The sequence below is a fragment of the Pezoporus wallicus genome, unplaced genomic scaffold, assembly GCF_028554395.1.
Source record: "Pezoporus wallicus isolate ANWC-B61680 ecotype Strahan unplaced genomic scaffold, APGP_CSIRO_Pwel_v1 contig_3812, whole genome shotgun sequence".
NCBI lineage: Eukaryota > Metazoa > Chordata > Aves > Psittaciformes > Psittacidae > Pezoporus > Pezoporus wallicus.
The window spans coordinates 553,327-574,418 of record NW_026639618.1 but is presented as its reverse complement, the minus strand read 5'-3'; the positions used below and the strand labels follow the sequence as shown (position 1 = coordinate 574,418).

General features: G+C 44.8%; 1 protein-coding gene across 2 annotated transcripts; it reads right to left on the bottom strand.

Annotated features, from left to right (window-relative positions):
• Window positions 1-257: 257 nt before the first annotated feature.
• Window positions 258-18,878, bottom strand: HAS2 (hyaluronan synthase 2). Of its 2 annotated transcripts, none has more exons than XM_057415260.1 (4): window positions 18,721-18,878; window positions 9,835-10,461; window positions 5,379-5,480; window positions 258-3,252 (listed from the first exon to the last, which is right to left on the bottom strand). In XM_057415260.1, the coding sequence occupies exons 2-4, from the start codon at window positions 10,459-10,461 to the stop codon at window positions 2,323-2,325; spliced, it is 1,659 nt and encodes a 552-aa protein (XP_057271243.1). In that variant the 5' UTR covers window positions 18,721-18,878; the 3' UTR covers window positions 258-2,322. The 2 variants fall into 2 exon arrangements, with proteins under 2 accessions (XP_057271243.1, XP_057271244.1); XM_057415261.1 differs by lacking the exon at window positions 18,721-18,878 and adding an exon at window positions 17,465-17,530.
• Window positions 18,879-21,092: the final 2,214 nt, after the last annotated feature.

Genomic DNA, 21,092 nt, shown 5'->3' with positions numbered 1-21,092 from the left:
TTTTGACTGAATTCACCTAGCAGCTGCTGGCAAAGGCAGGCAGAGACTCGGAGCAGTACCACATATTGTGCTGCCTCTCAGAGCAGGGACCAGTCCCTGCCTCCTTCAAGCGTGTGCTCCCTAGGTGCTCTGCTATATGATAGCTAATTCCTACTTGGAAATCAGGCTGGTGACATGATAACGACAGCCTTCAAACCATGCAGACTGATGGCTTCAAAGCAGAAGTGCTGATCAGAAATACCATGAATTAGTCATAATCTTATCAAAAATATTTTATTTATGAAAGTAACAATTATACTATACAACCTATATTGGAAGTACATTGAATAATTGCTAGAATAAATACAGGCAATTAATTCAATCTTTTTATAGAATGAGAGGATTTATTTGACATTTGAATGTTAACCCAAGCTTTAACTTACATCATAAATAGTTAAAAGGCATAGTCAAGTTTTTTTATTATTTTTACTGTTTCTTTTGCATTTTTTAATACTGTTCTATTTTGTAATCAACATGAATCAACTCTCCAATCATTAACATAATATTAGTATGACTTTCAAGCAATCATGTACCTCAAGATAATCAGACAAACAAGGTAGTGTGTGTGCAGTTCATTCTACAGCAGAATCTGTTCATGTCTGCATAAAAACAAGAGAAGCTGAAAATGCTTCTAAGTTCTTTAAGCATCATATGCTGATTTCTGCTTTACCACAGTGCTTTTAATACCAGAATCTAAAAAGGGCATGTATCTGTGTGCAGCTGGATTTCTGTTGCTCTCTATAAAGTATGTTAGGGCTCAATGCCACATTCCTTTGGCTGGTGAAGGACTGCAGAATTTAGTCCTGAATAGTATTTCTCAAAACCATGGTCCAAAGTAAATGTCCAGGACTGATTATTAGGCACCAAGGAAGTGATGGATTTAGTAAGGTTTGGTGTTTCCTGATAAAAAATTGGCTTCTTTTCTGGTAGATACGCTCTAGTCAAATATAAATCACTGGGCTCAGTACTGCGGTCTGTATTCCACTGGATCTCAGAGAAGCTGATGTTCGGATTTTCTGTAAACATGTGAGGGGCACTGCAGAAGTTCTATAGTAAGACACACATATTTTGAACGTATTCATAAGTTTTCCTTCCATGTATTTTTTCAAACTAAAAATCAAAACCATCTGCATGGTGCTAGCAGATTACGAGCTATGACCATCAGGGAAGTCAATAGTAGTTTTGGATGTCCAGTGTTTTCTCTAGATGAGAAATTTTGACTCTTCAGGTCCCATATAAAATCAGTGGGAGCTTTCCATTAGCAATTTCTTTTCCAATGGCATGGAGGCCTCCCTTGCCTTATGGTTATTGTGCATGTCAGGGATATCATGCTCTCAGCAGAAAAACAGATTTCCCTTTCACAATGTTATCCAAACCAAAGCCCCAAATTGCACATATCTACTACCCCTTTGGCCTTTTTTTATGCACAAATATGCTTGTATTCAAAAAACTGACAATGTTGGGCCTTTCCTAATAAATGTCTTCAAAGAGCACATTTAAATGCTTTTTTTCACAGAAATAACCATTCATCAGTTGCAAGAATGCAGAGAGACTTTTTATTCTTTCTGTTGCGAACAAGTCAGCACAAATTTGTGGGGAGAACGTATGATTATTTGTTTCCCAAATGTATGTAAAAAGGCTAAAGAACAAAATGTTGGGGGAGGCAGCTTTTTTTGGCAGATAGTAAAATATAAAATATGTGATTTAAAAAAAAAGTTGGCTTAAAAATACACACACACAAATAATACAATAATATAAAAATACAGCTCAGCCAATGGCCTCTTAAAATTTACCTTTGGCATTACATTTGGCAGCCTAACACAAAAGACCCTTCCTATAAACAGAACTATAAAAAAAAGAGAAGTTCATAAATTAGGTTGCAAGGGGTTGTTAAGATCCTTTTCGCGATTCTCCAAACTCCTTTCCTTCCTGTCCACACACATAAGCATGACCAGTGAGGTATATAGAACATAACACTGTCAGGCATATGCACAATAAGAAAGTGCATAAACATAGAAGTTCTCCCCTTTTCTTGCGAACAGGATGAAATTGTGTGGTTTGTGTTCTTCCCCTCCCTCCTGCCCGCCTTGGAAAAAAGTAATCATGTTTTATTGTTTGATTTTTTTCTTACTTTGGCAGGATGAAAATGAACCCAGAGGAATATAAATGTCCTATTCCCAGCAGCAATGATCCATTTCCCTTGGCAACGTTTGTCTGATGCCACAGATACTACAAGGTCGTTGGGTTGCTTTACAACTCTCTGGGTAACTTCCCACAGAAACATCATACGTCTAGCACCATGTCATAGTGTTGCTCTTTCTTCCGCCTGCCACATTTGGTGATAAGAACCAAGTACAAAGTCAAAAGCATAACCCAGTAACATGCATAGAGTATTGTGCCAATGATGAGAACTGTCTGTTTTGACTCGGAAAATGGCTTTTTTGATTCCTTGTAGATAGTGAAAATCACGCCACCTAGGAGGATTGTAAACCAAATGGAGACTGGAATGAGTCCTATAAAATTAACTACAATGGTTTTTCTTCCTGATGTGCCCCACCCTGCTTTGTTTATCGTGGCAATTGCAAACATCTTTGCTGGCAGTAAACTTGACATGTACAACACTGAGTAGAGTGACATGAATACCATGACAATGTTGCCCCTAAGGAAGCTGGCAAATGAAGACTTTATCAGGCCCACTAACTGAACTGTCAATAAGAAGAGGAGGATGTTCCAGATTTTTCCCCTGTAGAAGAGCTGAATGACTGTGGCAATAAGGAAGAAAGGAAAGAATCCAGTGATTACAGCTTCATAGGTCATCCACAAATGGTGCTTGTGGAACCACATTGCATTATAAAGCCACTCTCTAAAGTACGATTTACTCCAGCGGGTCTGCTGATTCAGCCACCTGAGATACTCTATCGGTGTTTCGGTAAGGCACTTGGATCTAGCTGTGTATTTTGTTGCATAGCCCAGGCTTAGCACTCTGTTAGTTAGATGTCTGTCATCTCCGAAGCTGCACTGGGAGCCCATAAATTCTTGATTGTACCAATCTTCCACAAATTCATGGAGTAAAGAGTTTCTGTACATCCCCAGAGGTCCACTGATGCACTGTACACAGCCGAAATAGGACTGACAGGCTCTTTCTATGTTAAATGCCATCCAGTATCTCACGCTGCTCAGAAAGGAGATCCAGGAATCGTATTTGTTCAAAATCTGCAAAATTAAAAAAGGTTTCATTTTAGAAGAGCTCTTGAGACAGAAAATATATACATTAGATCAATATGGAATTTGCGGAGACTAGAGCACCATTAGCCAAAATACAGGAGGAACCTCACTCCTGTATCCACTCACAGACACAGGAGTTCTATATGGTCTAGGACTTTGGCAGGAAGGGTGATATGAAGCCTTCAGAAGTCTGTTCCACCAAAATGCTCTCTTTTTCCTTGCAACCCTTCCTATTTTCTACCAAGAAATTTATTTTCTGGCTCATTCTTCCTTTCCCTTTACCCCCAGTTTAAGACCTGCTGGACTCAATCTCTCTTGAGAGGAGATGGTGGAGTCCCACACATGGCCTGCTGCTTCTCTGCCACCTGCACACATCTTTGGGGCTCATAGGACTTCTTCCAGCCCTCCTAAAGCTGTGCTGGAGCATGGGAAAGGTTAAGCACATGGTCTTTGGCACACGCTTTTGGTAACATAAGGCTGGCCCTAGAGGTTTGACCATGGGTTATGTCCCCATATCTGACATTAGTCCCTCTGAGGAACAACCTGCTCTGCTTTGTCTCTGCAGTAGCGGTCCTGGTACATTGCCCCACAACACACTGTGATACTCCAGTAAAGTCTTGCTTTGGCCTACATAAAAGTCTCAGTCTTTCTCTTCTGCATGCCCCAAAGCTCACCTGAAGCTCAGGCCTACACTTAAAATACAACACAGACATAGCCCAGGAGTCTGAACACTCAGTGGAAGCATGGGTGTGTGCAGATGCCCAAGTCAATGCCTTCATATCCAGGTTCTCAGCACACACCTTGTGCTGGGGGATGTGGCAGGGAAGCGTGTAATAGGGTGGCTGTGCCAGCTCTGCACCCACATCTTCTCAGTTTGGGGATTTACAACGGAATTTGTGCCCTTCTACAAGTAGAAGACATTTTCCTGCAACTAGGAAAAAACCCCAAAGCAACAGTCTTTTGCTCTGACGGTCCTAACTTCTGTCAGGTTTGCTGGCCAAGAACCAATCTTGCCTTTGTTTAATTCTGGAACAGTTTAGAAGCAGCAAGGCACAGGGATAGGCTCAAATGTATTTGGTGTATGCTGGAAAGTGAATTGGAAAGGGGAAAAAAAGACTAAAGCCTCATTCTGCCTCCTTTCCTCCCAGAAGACACATGTCCTTCCACCTCTCTCTGCAGTTGTTTATGAACCTTTGCTGTCATAGCTGAAGCTGTACTGTCTCCCTCCAGTTGTGCTCACACATGCCTGGCACCTTCACATGTGCAGGGGAAGTGTGATGCCTGGTCTGTGGTCAGTCCGGAGCCGCAAAGATATTCAGGATTCTGTGGAAATCTTAATTTTTGGAGTTAAGAGCCACATGCCTGAAATACTTCTGACTACTGGGGCATTCATTAGCAAGTGCTTGCCCATAGAGATGGCCTTTCTCCTGCATCTCATATAAAAGCCCAACTGAGTACAGGGGACCAATCCTAAGGCCAACTGAAATATCCATACGCATTTTTTCTTTCTAAACTGAAGCAGAAGCAGTTGTGTCTAAAGGAACGAACAGCCTTTTGCTGCAGTTGTCAGCCAAACTCAGCAATGCTGGAAATCCTAACAGAAGTGGAGCTGGGCTGACTTTGGGGTTTTCCATTGTCCTGCCTGACAGAGATGCAGAGGAAACCCAACAATACACAGATTGAATAGTGCACTGTGTTTCAAAAAGGCTTTTATTCCTAACAATCTTGGCTTCCAGTCGTAACATAACTGTAGTGCTTGGGGTGCTGAACTTGGCTTTGGGAGACCTGTTCTCAATTCCCTGCTCCCCTATAGCTTTTATTTGGAACCTTGAGCAAACAGTTATAACCAGAGACTCAAAAGACGCCACAACAGTCCAGCACTACCCCATTTTTCATATATATGGAGAAGAATAATATTTGTTTGCTATGTATGGGTGCTAAAACCATTCAGTGCTCACACCCAAGAATAAGAGTTTCCATTCAACAGACAGAAAGATTAAGGTATCATAAAAGCCTCTATCAGGGTATCACAGTATATTCGATGCTACTCCAGGCAAGGAAATAGTTGCTGAAAGTTGCTGAAATCCCTCTGTTAATCTTAAAATTGTACTTACCTGCACATCACCTCCAACTCCTCCAACCATTGGATCTTCTTCTAAAACCTTTACCATCTCCACTGATGATGCTGGATCAAGCATTGTATCTGAATCACAGACCTACAAAAAGACAAAACAAGAATAAAAATGGGTTATGGAGCACACTAGAAAAGAAAAGTGACTGCAATAACTCTAAATGTATATTCTTCTCAATGAAATTAAATCTCTCTTTGAAGCCTGCATTGATGCTTCTGTTAAAACCATTTGTATCGGGCAGCAAGGAGTGGTGCTGAACAAAACAGAGTGCTTGTTGGAGCTGTGCATGCAAACAATCCTGTCTTCTGTATCAGCTCTGTTTGTTTTACTGGCACACTGAGCTGGCTTCTAACAAGATATGTTCTCAGAGATGGGACACTGCAGAGCAAGACAATGTTTGTGGGTGTGTGGCAGAATCCTGCTGAGCCCTGACACAGGGTTTCCCTGCATTGGCTACATGGTTGGAGCACCCTGGTCAAATGTTTCCCACTGGCATATGAGGGAAGGAGCAACGAGTTAAATTCCAGCCACTTGGAATTTAACAAAAATGTCAACTAGGAGTCTGGGAAGAAACCTGATAGTTCTTTCACTCTCAGAAGACTTTGCAATCCATGTAAGATATGTATTTTGGATTCCAGAACAAACTCATTTTTAATTTTAGATGCATGGTGTGTTATTATTGCAGGGATTTGACATTTGATATATAGAAATTATTTGCTATTTTCCTCCGGCATTCTTATAAATAAAACCTATGTAAGGCCAGAAGGAGCAAGTCCTCCACAAAACTGGGGCAGAAATAGATGACACACAGAAGGCGTTTCAGCCACACAAACACTCCTAGTCAACTAAACACTGTGTACATTAGGAACTGGCTTTCCCCTGGAGAGTAGGAGGAGGGCTCAGACAGGCTGGCCGGCCTGCGAGGCAGCTGGCACCGCTTTCGTTTGCTCGGAGGAGAATGACACGGGCTGCAGCCAGTTTCAAACAAGTGGGTGTCTCCTTGTGGCTGCTGCGGCAAGCAGTGCCCCCACTGTGTGTTTTGCAGACACCCACAAACTGGGGCAGAAGAGGCTGTTCCAGAAACACCCCCCTGGCTGGCTGGATCCTACCCTACAGACTTTCATGCTGCTTCCAGTTTATCCCCACGGTGCATTCCCATGACTTCAGATGGGGATGATAGGGCAAAAAATCAGTAGTTCTGCATGAACAACATGCAAAGTCAATTCTGGTGAGGCTTCATATTGAGGTGTGCTAATTTTGGTGTCTTTTCATCCAATTTTTCAATTCAGTTTAAGCCTTCTCACTCCAGGGGGAGCAGAAACCCTCATGTCTGGTCTGTGAAGAGGGGGCTCTACTACAGACCAGACTGAAGCCCAGGATAGTCAGGCTGCATAGTTTGGGATGCAGCTGAGTGCCTTCCGACATGCTCCCCTCCGTGCTCACTTTGCGGGGCCAAGAGGAGAAAGGTGATGAAAGCTCTGATATTTCCTCCAGGAGAAAACCCACAAGCATTTCCAGCTCCTGCTAACTTGATGCATCCAGCTCCTCCCCTCAAAGGATTAATCCCAAGGAGTACCTTTGCATAACCAATGTGTGCCTCCAGCTACCATCAGTGACAGCACTCAGTGATAAAAAGGGAGCAGAACAATTCTGCTGAAGGGGGGAAAGGATGCCTATATGTTTATCTGGAGCTCCCTGGACAGAGCTGTGGCTGAGTGTTTTGCACAGACAATCCGTAGTTTAGTGAGTACCCAGGCTCAGGCAGAGATACTCATTGTGACCATGACTGACTGGCTGGGATTGGCTCCCTCCCCAGTGCCTCTGCTTTCCCTCCAACGACTGTCACCTGAAGCAGCTGAACAGCCTCCACCCCATCAGATGCATTTATCTATAGCAGAAATACCTGACCATGAGCAACATCACAAATAGGTATGAAGAATCCTGAAAATGCTAGATTCATTTACCAGCATGTGTCCTGGGCACGCCAGCACGGTGGACGTGTCTGGGGATTTGGGGCAAACCTGAAAAGCCATTATTTTCCATCTGGACAAGGCTTTTGCAGGTGAAAAGAGGATACACCCAGAGAAAGACAGACACTTAGGAACCCAAATAGAACACACCAAGGTCTGCTCAGCCACGGGTGGCCCAGCACAGCACAAGAGGCAATTTGCCACCTTTCTATATAAGGGCTGTGACCTAGAAATTACTGCCTCGGGTCACAGAGTTGCATGAAAGGGTTATAATGAGTTCAGATACTCATCATAACCAGTGGTGGTTTATCCAAGCTGCTCTAAGAAGTTCAGGCTTCGCTGGACTGTCCACACAGGTATCTCCATCAAGCCAAGATGAATTGTACCCTGGCTGCCCCAACCAGCTCTGCAGAGATGATACCTGCCAGTTTAACTGCTATGCATGCTTGCACCCTCCTCCTCCAGGATGGAAATAAGCCTTCACAGCAGTTTCAGGTATTTAATGAGACACTGCTTATGAGCAACAGCTCTTTATCTGCATCGGTCTGACTACTTATGGTTGCCTGTCCATAACTCCTAGGTGTCTTTTAAGAACCATAAGGCCCACAGTGTCAGGGGTGGGAAATGGTGCTGACTGGTCCACTTTTCTAAAGTACTTGATCAGAGGCAGATTGCTCAGCCTTTAAAAAGTCTAGCCTCTTTAAAGTCATTTACCCTCGGTACCCCCATTTGAAATATCTCAACCTGCTTTCATTCATAAAACAGATCTACATTTTAGCTGCATTACATCATGACTGTGTAGAAGCCAGGGCCACCAAGGTGCTGCATTTCTAATATAGGTGTGTCTGCAGATGTGCCTGTGGCTTCAATTGTTACTGCAGCTTTTGGGACAGCAGCATTACAGTCCCTGACACATTCATTAGTTCCCTCTGAGCCAGGTCAGGAGTGTTAACTGACTGAAAGACCAGAAATATCTCTCCCATTTTCTCAGTTTATGCTATGACTGTTGAAATAGAAACACTTTCCAGGTTCTGTGAACAAATGCAGGAGCTGGACTGAGGGAGGAAACATGCAATGAATCCATTTCCTCTCTGCTGTCTCTCTGCAGTCTGATACTTCTGTGTGAAGTGATTATAAAACCATGCTAATAAAGAAAACCAGCATTTTTATCCCACCATAATGCCTCACAGCACAGAACCAAAGCACAAACAATGGAAAGCTTAAGCCCATTGTTTCCAGAGAATAAATCAGTTTCAGTTTTGGAAGTGTTAGGGGATGGGGATGGGTTTTAAATCTTTGCTTTACACTCTCAGCTCCAATAACAGAGCAGTTCCTGGCTCTCTTCAGTTTCTGCCCCTCCTGTGTGTGGAGGACTCGCTGCCCTCAGTTCAGCTACTGGCAGCCTCTATGTGGACACTGTGCAGATGGATGCTGTGTTTCCGGACCACAGAAATGTGTGGCTCAGCCATGCAACTGCCCTGAGCCAGCAGAGAGCCTTCATGGGGTACTGAAGAGGAGACCACTGCATGCTCTGAGGTCGGGAGAGGGTGGGAAGGGCTGAGGGTGGTTAATTAGGAAGATCATCTCATATTCAGTGCGGCTCGCTGGCCTCGATCAATAAGGAGGGATCCTCAGTGTCCACCCAGAGGCCCTGATCCCACTCGCCTTCCTCCACGTATGGCCTCCTCCCCTTCCCACAGTCAGCAGGGCTGTTTGCAAGAGTGAGGAGTGCTTCTATGTGTAAGGGAAAAACAGAAAATCTTTCATGGGATCCGAGACAGCTGGAAAGAAATGTGTCTCTGCTGCTTTGGAAACAGGGAGAGAGGACCCAGCCTAATTAATTTTTAAGTGAATAGTGTCATAACGGCTTTAAAGGCCAAGTCGTGGTGAGTGAGGTAATGCAGCTGTAAGTGATGAAGCAAAAGCTCCTTCAGGCTTTAGCTGAAGAAACCTTTCTTTCAAGGCTGCACATTGACCTTTTTACTGAATACTCTGCATGGCCTTCGAAGCCTGTAAAATATCCCCACCTTTTTTACAAACTCTAAGATATTCCCTAGTGCCACCGAAATACTTGTCTGTATGCCTGAACATGGGCCCGCTAGCAACCTCACAAAAGAAAACCTCACCCAAGATCTTGACCTACAGAAGCACAGATGGGGTCTTCAGGAGTCCACTGACTTTGTCTAAAGCAAAACCATGTGGATGAGGGGCAGTACTGAGGTCTGGGGAAGGATTTCAAATTTCTGCAGTAGCTGGTGCACAGATTTCACATATTCACAGATACAGTGACCATTTTAAAAGGTAGCAAAATACACTTTTAACGGTCAAGCTGTTTCCAAACAGGCTGAAAGGAGCACTGTGTTCATCAGAGACTAGGATGGCCTCTAACATGCTGCATAAAATATACAAAAGCTGCTTTCTTTCAAAGTGTGTTTGAATTGGCACTGACCTGGCGCTCTAATACCTACCTGTACATAATCCACGCTTCTCCCCAGTGCTTTGAATGCTGTGTACATAACTTCTCTTTTTCCACCCCATTTCTGCATGATGCAAACACTTTTGTTGGACAGGACCAGCTGAGACACATGTTGCATGCTCTCTCTGTGAGACTCCTCCGTCTCACCTGGACCTTTGTCATGAAAGTTATTACTCCAGATATAAGTGGCAGATTTGTCCCTACCCATGATTTCAGTAAAAATGTCCATCATGTAAACGTCGTCTTCTGAGTTCCCATCAATGACCATAACAACTTTAATTCCAGGGTAGGTCAATCTTTTCACAGAAAGTAAACATTTTCTTAAGTAGTCAGGATCCTCTTGATAGGCAGCAATACAAAGGGCAACTGTTTTGTTCAGCTTGATTGGAGTCTCTAGCGACCGCTTCATTTTCCTGTGTTCCAGGAAGGCAAACAGGCTTTGGATGATGAGATGTGATGCCAGGATAGCACCATAGAGTCCAAAGGAGAAGTAGTAGTTGTCTGTTTGGATGAACTGGTAGCCCACAATGTAAGCAGCGGTGATTCCCAGCAGGAGGGACACCCCAAAGAGTGTGGTTCCAAGTATTCTCAGGATACATATAAACCTCTCACAATACATCTGCAAAGAAGTACGGAAACTGTTACCAGAGCCACCACTTGCTGATAAAGACCTTGTAAGGGGCGCATGTGACTATAACATAGAGCTCAGCATCAACACATACACCCTGTGCTTCTGGCTGTGACACAGATTCACTTCATCACCTTGTTAAACTTAACAACTCTTTGCTGTACTTCCTCTGTGCAAAGTAAGAGTCAGATACACTTAATGTACCAGGGATCTTTTCTACTATTTGTAATGTCCTCACAGAAGGTGCTGTCTGTGTCAGGATCTTATTTTGGCAGCCTGGGCTTGCTGAATGAGACACTCTGTCATCTTACCCTGGGGGATTGCAGAAGGGGCTTTTGGGCCACCACTCTCTTCATATGGTCATAGGCAAGCGGAACAGCTGAATGTCTAGGCAGCCCGTTCTCATCCCCCATCCATGTCATGACTGCATCCCCCCCAAATCGCTTCTGTCGCTTAGTTATGTTTGCAAAAATATTGGAAAGACATTCTTAAAACAGATGTCTGAATGTATTTATAATTTTTAAACAGATGCCTGACTATTTATAATTTATATAATCAGACATCTGCTTTAAAAGGTCTTCTCAATGCCATTGCAAAAATGTATTATTCATACATTTGTGTACATAGATATATACATGTGTGAGCACATGTGTATAGGGCTAAAGCCTGACTGAGATTAAGTCTGTGGCAAAACTATGCATTAATTCAACAGAGCCAAGACTCCACCCTGGGCTCAGAAATTCATTAGCACATCAGTTGATTCTGACCACTTCTGCATTTTATGTTACCTGGTTGTGAAATCTTCTAACCTGAGCTCTGGGCTATTGAGGAGCTGGCTGGCAAGGAGGGTGCTCTGGAAGTCAAGACAAACAACGTAGGCAGGCAGACCAGACAGGCAGAGTATATTGCTACCTAACTACTTTTTGTTGGCAATCACATTAACTATTTTATGCAACAGCTTTCTCAGAATTACAGGAAAGTTAATGACAGTGTTTCATGTCAGTTCTTGCATTTGACATTAAGGACATAAACAGATAATGCCTGTTTAAGGCCAACCTAGCAAATGCATTGTAAGTAAATGAATCTGAAATTCGTGCTTGAATATTTTGCTGAATTAGGTTCTCTTAGAGTAATGAACTTAATATTTGTGTTTTCTTACTATTACTCATATTTTCCTTGCTGCTAACATCTTGCTCGTCTGCTGATCATGTTTGTTTCACCATCTGTTGGCCAAAGCTAAAGCTGGAACAGCACTTCCTGACATCATATATGTCCTTAACTCTTTCTTGAAGAAATACTACCAAGCTGCAGCAGCATAGCTGTCAGCAATTACACTTCTGTCAGAAAAGTTATAGACTTGGAAGAAAAAAAGTCAGCAGAGCATCACTTACACAATAAAAATAAACCAGGCAAGCGCAAAGTCTGAGGTTACAAAGACTGTGCTTTTTTCCATTGGCTATTTAGGGTCTTAAATTTCAAGACAGGAGGAAGCCTCTTAAATGTATATTTGGAAACACTGTTAAAGAAATTCGACCCTATCTCTGGGACTTCCTTGAATACTTATGGCTGGGCTCTGACAGGTGCTGTAATCACCCACCAGCAAAAGCGACTGTCCCTGCTCTGGCCTGTCTGAAAGTCTTTCACAACAAGGGGTCATAAAGAAGCCTAATAAAAGATAGCTTATGCTTAACCACCACTGTAGGTGAATTAAAACTCAGTGCCCAAAATAGACTGTCTTTAGAAAACAGATTAAGTAATAGATCCCCTCTAGATTACCTTGAAGTCAAATAGCCTCTTTGTTTATTAATCCCTCAAGCACGCAGAAGGTCACAAACATCAAGGTAAATGTTTCATTAACAGCACAGTTGTACTCTGCTTTCCCATTTGGGGTCCACTACTTCTCTTGCCATAAATAGAAAATTCCTATTAGTGAGCAGGGGCTAAAGTCTGCTTACATTAAGAATTATATGGCTGAAATTAATGGATCACTTGTATGGGTGGAGCCCATAGGATTTAGATTAAGATCTGGAGTGTTTACATTTGACTGACTGTATACTCTACCAGGTTTCTTATATATTAATTTGCTGTTGGTTTTCTCTTCCTATGAAGTGTTTCTGCACAAAATGAAAAAAAAAAAAAAAAGAGAATTCTCTGATCTTGTCATTACAGCACAGCTTCCCTCCCTCGCAAAAAAACAGTCTTTTAAGATCAAGAAATGGATTTCTGGTCTTAATAAACCAGCATTTTTTTCTATCCTTTCACTGTCAACCTTGGGAAAATAAACTGTGTTTTGATCTAAATTCCTGGCTTTCATCAAAGAAACTTTCCCCTTTGTATGTGCAATTGAGGTTTTTATGTATAGTCTTTTAACTGACTGAAACACAGGGAAAGTCTGGAAAAAGTTGCTCAATATTCTCAAGATTTAGCATGTGAGCTATTGATAGCTTGCCCAGCAGAACTGATCTTTATCAACTTGAACGTGCCCAAACAATGGCAAAGAAGCCAAAACCTCTCCACCCTTCTTCAATAATTGAGCCAAGAAGTTAAAAGGAAATGACACTTGTACAAGTCTGGAACCAAAACTGACCTGCTGAGTCAAATGCTAGCACCAAGGGTAGGGAATAGCTGCATCACTTTGACATCACAGGTTGGACTGTGCTGTTACATGTACCTAGCTTGGCCTAACACTGTGAAGTGTAAAATTACATCCTTCATAAGACATCAGTTGAAATCTATTCCTGAAGTTCCTGAACTTGTCCCACAAAGTTAAAACCAAGTATTACCAGAGACCCAGTGTACAGTACCGTGTTTTAACAGTGCAAGCCTAAAATAATGTTGTGCTGAGTCAAGATGTGTCAAATGCTTGGTGAAGGACAAACACCCACACTAACTTTCAAAGCCACAATTGTTTCTCAATGACTTCGTTGATAAGCACTCTTTCTAAGTGCTAGCAATATTCCTTCAGCAAAAATGTAACTGCTAATATTCAAAGTTGCTGACACTACAGCCATGTTCAACAGCTGACTAATTGGTGGAAGGCGCTGTACAGAGCTCGTGCACACCTTCTATGACCAGCACAGCTTAGTGTTTTATGTCTCAGCCTAATGGATGTTTGGTTCCTGGAGGGATTTAACCCTGTCAGTTTGTCCTGGGAAATAGGCACTGAAGCACTTCAAAAAGGGAAAAAAAGCACCCCCTATGCTAGGGATGAGGTGCTCAACAGGTGGAAGACATGCAGCCAGTCCATATTTCTGGATCAACAAAGATAATTGCAAGTCATTTCTGTTTATGCACAGGACGGCTGCTGCATGGGAACAGGAGTGAGGAGGGAAACAAAGCTTCTCACCTGGTGAGGAGGTGAGTTGGGTTACCTCACTGTCTTTGGAGTCAAACCTGGATCTTGCACTTTCTGGACAGGTTTTTAACGAGGTCTATAACGGAGGGGGAGGAAAACAGTTCCTGCAGTGTTCTTTATTATTATTTTTTTAAGAGTGAAAGCTGTTTATCACTGAAAGAAGTCAGAAAGTCCACTAGTTTGCATCAGACTTCCAAGTGGCAATAAGATTGCACTGCCTGTGTCAGACTCTTTCTGGAGGTGCCTATGTCCCCCATGTACTGCACAGGAAGCCTGAGACAGGACTGCAAATTCTGCTCTGCACTGGTAATCTACCACTTCACCCCCTCCTCCAAAATCATGCAGAACACTCCACCCATATGGTTATTAATCAGCTTTCATGCATCCCTGAGAGTAAGAGCACCTGGAGGTAGTTCATCCCTTTGCAAAGTCAGGAAACAAAGAGAAAAAAAAAAGCTTAATTTATTACTAATACATCAAGACAGCAATAAATAAAATAGGGGCAAATGCATATCCAGAAAACCTATGTGCATTGGTGTCTGAACACATCAATATTATCTGCAGCCTGTTCACCTATTCTTCACCAGCTGCTATGAGGACTAAGGAAGCAATCAGGAGGTCAAACTGAAGTTAGGTTTGCTTGCAACATATGGGATGCAGCTCACTACATCATCTGTTTCCAAAGTCATCTCTCATGTACAACACTCAAACCTATTGCCATGTAGTACTTCTGGCTAGCTTTTCCCCAGAAAATGAAAAAGCAAGAGGGGGAGACACAGGAAGTTTGTACATAAAACATAATGATGTGGAAGTTTGTTTGAAAGAATTAGCACTTATTAATTCCAAACATCTGGAGACCTTTTTAAAAAACCTTACACTGCAAAAGTCAGTAGCTGTCCAGGAGACAACAGTAAAGGTTCAGTCACAAGTGTGCTGATTTTATCCCTCTATTGGCTCTGGAGCTAACCTTCCCCACAGCAGCCCTTACAATGCTGGGTATCAGTAGTTAGGAAGGTGTTAAGAACACACCAGGTTTTAGCTACCACTGAGCAGTGCTTCACAGCATCAAGCCTGCTCTCCTACACTCCCCTCACCAGCAGGCTGGGGGTGGGCAAGGTCTTGGGAGGGGACAGGCTGCCCAGAGCAGTGGTGGAGTCACTATCCCTGGAAATGTTCAAAAACCATGTAGATGAGGCCATCAGCAACATGGTTTAGTGGTGGCCTTGGCAGTCCTGGGGTAATGGTTGGACTTGGTGATCTTAAAGATCTTTTCCAACCTAGTTGATTCTGTGATTCTGTATGAGATCTGTGCATCAGACTTGTCTGCAGATCTTTGTTGCAATGTGCTGAGCACTGAAAACCTTTGAAAACATCTCATTTATACATGCCTGTATAGAAGCTGAATTCTTGAATGTCTACTAGTCATGGTCCTCTGAAGCTTAGCGCTGAGGCTTTGGATTCAGCAAAGCATGTAAGTACGTCATTATAGATAAGTGAGCACTTAAGTATTTTGCTGAAGAGGGAAATCAGTAGATAATTTATCTTGCAGTTCTGTAGTGGAGGCATAAAAAAAGCATCTTTCTCCGCAGAGCTGCTATTTCCGGGATATTCATGTCGAAAATGTATGCATACATTTGACAGATTTATTATAGAGAGTAATGTCCCTTATGAAAGCTGCCAGCTGGGTCATTGTTTACCACTGCATTTCTTATGTCACAGCATCCAAGAGTGGACAGGGACACAGACAATCTGGATTTTGTTCCCAGTGCTGCCGCTCACCTGCCGTTCACCTTAGGTGTGTGAATTCACCTCTTTCTGTCTCAGCTTCCTCACCTGTAAAATCAGGATCATGATCATGCAAGAGGTCCTTGAAGGTCTACAAAACCCTTCATGATAAGGCTTAGGCTACTGATGTGTATTGTGTTACTCTTTCTGGTGTAGAAGGGTAGGTAGAAGCCTTAAAAACCCCTCCTTACTCGTGAGAATAACAGCGTTGGCTTCAACAGAGCAGCTGCTTCAATGACATGTTTGAGTGCACGTGTGAGTGCAGATGTGTATGCACACAGGCAGACACATACTGTATGTGGCTTTGCATCATACAGTCTGCCTGTACACACAAACACTATCTGCGGGTTACCATTTTCCAATATTTAAGTTCGTTATTAGCCTTAATTTGATGGCAAAATAAATAATTTATCTTTGAAGTACAAATGATTCCAGGTACACATTAATTACAAGCATAAAATAGCTGTCCAGACTCCCTCTTCTATTTTACAGCCTACAGAGAGGAAACTGAAAAGTTATGTTACATCTGTACATCTTTACCACAGCAGAGTTACCATATCTGGTGCTTTTGGTTATTTATCACTTCCAGATTTTGTCATGCTATTGATCTTCTGGAAAGGGCTCACATAAGACTAAAATTAACTCTGGGGTTAGGTTTAAAATCAAGAACAGGATTAGTAATGATGGCAAACTGTATCTGCATGCACAGGCTTTGATCAGCAAATCAAGGATCTCCTGTCTGCTCGGTATATGTTTCCCGCTAAACTGCCCAAATTTAGTCTCTTACAGGTTTGAGTAACTGATGTGGAAAGAATTCTGCAGCTGCTGGTTGGGTTTGTCCCTAATGTAGACAGTGATATGCTAGTTACTAAATTAACTGAAAGAGGAAAAAAACAACAAAAAATAAACCAGACAAATGCTCTAAGAAATAAGAAGTAAATTATATTTATAATCAGATATTTCAGATTGCGGTTAAACAAAAATCTAGCTTAGAAATGCTTTCTGGTTGCTGGTCATGAAGTCCATGGATGCTTTTGGCACAAAACCGACTACTCCATGCCTTAATCGAGCACATAAATATTTATCTGGTGTTCATAGCTGATTACCTTGTAATTTGTTTATAAAGCACAGGTCATATCTTGTTTGACTTAGTCAAGTCCCACTACACTGAGTAGCGGAGGAGTAATTTGCTGCTTTATATACTAATCTTGAATAGTAACAAAATGAAGCAAATTCGCTCCCACACCATAGATATGAAGAGTCCTTTGCTAGTGAACTAGCATGGGAAACTCCACTGTGCCCAGAGGGGCTGCTGTTCCTACTACTGGGAAAACCTTTTCCCAGGTTTTTCTGCACTTGCATGTAGGATAAGACAGATTTGTGAGCATGAAATAAAATCCTGGCTTTGCTCCATAAAGATTCCATGGAATCATAGAATCAACTAGGTTGGAAAAGACCTTTAAGATCATCCAGTCCAACCATTACCCCAGGACTGCCAAGACCATCACTAAACCATGTCACTGAGGGCTTCATCTACATAGTTTGTGAACATTTCCAGGGATGGTGATTCCAGCACTGCCTTGAGCAGCCTGTTCCAGTGCCTGAGCACCCCCTCTGGGAAGAAATTGTTCCTAATATCCAATTTAAACCTCGCCTGATACAACCTAAAGCCATTAACTCTTGACCTATGACTTGTTACTTGGGAGAAGAGACCGACCCCCATCTCACTACAACCTCCATTCAGGTAGCTGTAGATTGTTCCCCCTGAACCTTCTCTTCTCCAGACTAGTGACAAAGTGGCTGTGACCTTGATGGGGGCTGGATTTTCAGCACATTTGTAGGGAAGGAGAGCACCTGCCACAGCCATCACCCTCCAATGAGGTACCCTGCTGCCCGGCTTTCTGCGGGGCTTAAACCGCCACCCCTCTCCCTCCCCTGAGAGGGGAGCGGCACCCATGTGTGCCGAAGGGAGAATGTCTCATGAGGCGGGAGGCTGTGAAGCAGGGCGCTGGCGCGGAGCAGCGCTGTGCCGCGGGGTCACCGCAGGCCCAGGGGATGGCTCTGGCCCTGCCGCGGAGCCCTGCGAGACTCTCCAGCGCCGGGTCCCGGCCGTGCCCGCGCCACCCACTAACGAGTGGTGCGGGGCTGCGGGAGCTGCTCCGGAGCGCAGCGGAAGCTCCGCTCCTCGGGGGAACCCCGGCCCGGCGCTGCAGCCAATGGGGGCGGTGCTGTCGCGTCACAGCGGGCGGGCGGGGCACCGGGGGGATCCCCCGCGCCGCCACGTCACGCCGAGGGCGGGCGGCGGCGCGGAGCGGAGCGGGGTCGGGGCGCGTTGGAGGGATCCCCCCCCGCGGCCCCCGCTTTGACCCTCCCTCTGTAGGGCCGGGCTCCGCGGGCTGCGGGACGGGGCGGGGCCCAGCCCGGCTCTGCTCTGCTCTGGCGTGCGGCGGTGGAAGCTCGCGGGCAGCCGGCGGCTCCCGCCCCACCGCATCGCACCGCGCCCGTTCCATCCCGTCCCGCCTTCGGGAAACCGCCCTCTCCGCTCGGCAGCGTCTGTTTCCCCCTGCCGAGGCGGGACTTCGGGTCTCCTCCCGCCGCTGCCTTCCCGCTGTCCCGGCTCTCCCCGCGCTCCTGTCACGTCTCCTCTCCCGGTCCTGGCCGTAGAGGAGGGGGGCGGCCGGGGAGAAGCAAGCGGGGGCCGGGAGTGCGCCCCGCCACCCGCCAGGCTCGGCGGAGCGGCTGCTGACCTGCGGCTCGAGTTCGTTTCAATGTTGGGTTTGGCTGGGAGTTAGATGGGTTTGTTGGGGGCTCAGATTTTTTTTTTTTTGAAGGGGAGTTGCCGCCTTTTATATTCCCCTCCAAATCTTAACGCTCAGCAATATCTTAACCGGATTACACGGAGGAGGGGATTGAAGCTGAAAACCTCATTCATCCTCATGACGGTCCTATTCATTGCTGAACTAGGTGTAGCGCAGAGCCGGTGAGGTCCTCCCCCAGCCCCAGTCGTATTTTAGCTTTGGTATTTCAGCGTTTCCCCCTTGAACAGTGGGGATGGGAGGAGAGGGTCTTCTGCTCTTGGGATGACAGAAGCCTAACCGTAAATTACCTACCTTGCTTGTCCTTCTGTCCTTTGGTCATAGAGGGGCTCCAGCCAGCTGTGTGGTCTCACGTACCGCTGCTCCCGCTGAAGAGTTTCCAAGTTTGAGGTAAAAAATCAAATCGCACTTTTCAGGGACTTACTGAGACGCTCAGAAATAAAAAATACTTAAAAATGAAAACAAATAAAAAACAAAAATCGTTTTAAGCTATTCAGTCCTACTCATTTTCTCCCACGTGTGTTCACAATTACCATGGATTTGTCTTTGCTTCGGTTTCTAGCTCAAAGTCGTGTTGGTTTGTTTGTTTTTTTTTTTTTCCAGATAATAATAATAATAAAAAAGTTAAAAGTAATAAATTAGGATTTAGTCTCTCGTAGTCGAAGCTGAAGATCTTATTTCAATCCCGGCTAGCCAGGAGCCTGGAGAAGTTGCAAGGCAGCGTCTGAAAGTTTGAGAGATGTACAGCATCAGATTAAGTCTCTTTGGTGATGCCTTGCTGACCGAGTAACTGTTTCAATGAGGTTTCTCAGCAGCAGCAGCAGCAAACGGGTAATATTTTCCAGACGTCTTTTTCTTTCCTGCTGCTGCTGCTGCTTTTCTGCCTCCTCCACGTTATGGGGTCTTTTAACAAGTGAGACTTGAGTTGTTTTAATAGGCGGAGGATGGGAAGAAGGAGGGGAGGGAACTCCTGTAAGGAGGAAAAAAAAAGAAACCAACTCTGCCCATTGAAATGATCTCAGCCAAGGACCAGTTCAGCGGCAGGAATACAATTAGCTAAGTCTCAGTTTTGCAGAGAAACGCAGTACATATTAATATGTTGCCACCACTTGATTTCCTCTTCATGCCCCGCAGTCAGGGGGAACCCCCCACTCCCTGCATCACTCTGCTGGGGCTGTGGGGCTTGTCTCTCCCACAGCCACTATTCTGCTGGGACAGCTATTGCTGCTGCTGGTTTTTATTAATAAAATGGGAATTGCCTCTATGAATGGATGAACTTTGCAGTTTCCAGTTCCACTTTTACCCATTCACTCTCGGAAACATTTAAAGTAGTAAATACTCAAGGAAGCTCCCATTGGCGTTAATACCCATTCCACTCGCGTTAATACCCATGCCACTCGCGTTAATACAAGCCAGGAAACACGTTAGACAATTTAAGAACTGGAAAACTATGTTTGGGGGGTTATTTATTATTTAGTTATACTTTTTAACGGGCGGTGTTCACTCTGTACCCTATTCACGGTCTGCAGGTAGCCGGGGCACCAGCGGCTGACCGCACACCGCACTGCGGGCAGCTCGCAAGCAGCTTTCGCCCGCACGGACCGGTTCTTTCTCTTTGTAACTCCCCTCTGCCGCCAAAGCGGATTTCCCCGCTCCGGAGCCCCCCTTTCCACTTGGAATGGTTTAAGAAAGGCACTAGGTGGCACTGTTGAAGTGAGCGGAGCAGCCCCGAGCACGGGGACGCCCAGGCGGAGCCGGGCCGGTGCGGTTGATGCACGGAGCCGCGCTGGGGCGTTGGAGCCTGGCCGTGCTCTGGTAGGGACCCGCGGGACGGCGGCGAAACCAGCTTCTCTCTCCCCCGTGCTGTTCACTCAAGGGCCGCAAAGGCTGCTGCTTTGAAGAGTCGAACCCGCAAAGGGGACCTTGTCCAGACACCATTGGGAAACGCGGCGGTGACTCCTCACTGAGTTGCTGCCCCTCGTTGCCTTCTGGTGTGGGAAACCTTTGCAGCACTCTGGGGGCTCCTCGTGCACGATAAATGCTTTGAAGATGGTGGTTAGCTAGACTGGAGACTCTTTGGGTACCTCAGGGAAGTGGTCAGATTTTCAGGTGTGCCCAGTCACTGCCAAGGGAAAGAGTGGCTTTAGGATTTGCATGGAAGCCAAGCTCCTTGAGCAATAGGTGTGCCTCAAATAAGTCTGCATCTAGTTTAGGCTGGAGTTTCGTGGTTGGTTTAACCTGGCAGTGCCAGGGAAAACATCTGTCTCACCTTCTTCCTGCTTTGGGCTCCTCATTCCTGCCTCCTCATTGTCCCTTTCCCTATATTTAGGAGGACTGACTTAGGTCAGGAAAGAGCTGTTTGAGGAGAGCATAAGAATTGATAACCTGGGACAGAAGAAGGCAGGGCAACTGCTTTTGGCAGCAATCTGGTTTATGACGGTTTAGGGTATCCTTGAAAATACAACCTTGGCTTAGCAAGCATGAAGTCTGTCTGGTCTTCCAGGCATTCCTCTGCTTCAGGCCTTCCTCTCCGGACAGCATCGTTCCGTGGCTCCAGCCTTCACCAGTTGATGTGTGTCACACCTCTTGTTATAGGGCTCAGAACATCTTTCTCATCAGGGAAGGGGAAAACTGCCCCAAACAAAGGCAGAGGGCAGAAGGATGCG

Bases quoted from the DNA above. Each gene is read 5' to 3' on its own strand.
- HAS2 (XM_057415260.1), bottom strand. From the start codon at position 10,461: ATGTATTGTGAGAGGTTTATATGTATCCTGAGAATACTTGGAACCACA. The intron at 5,481-9,834 runs GTAGGTATTAGA...GTCTTTTTGTAG, and splicing joins GAAGCGTGGATTATGTACAG to GTCTGTGATTCAGATACAAT. The intron at 3,253-5,378 runs GTAAGTACAATT...TTAATTTTGCAG, and splicing joins GAGTTGGAGGTGATGTGCAG to ATTTTGAACAAATACGATTC.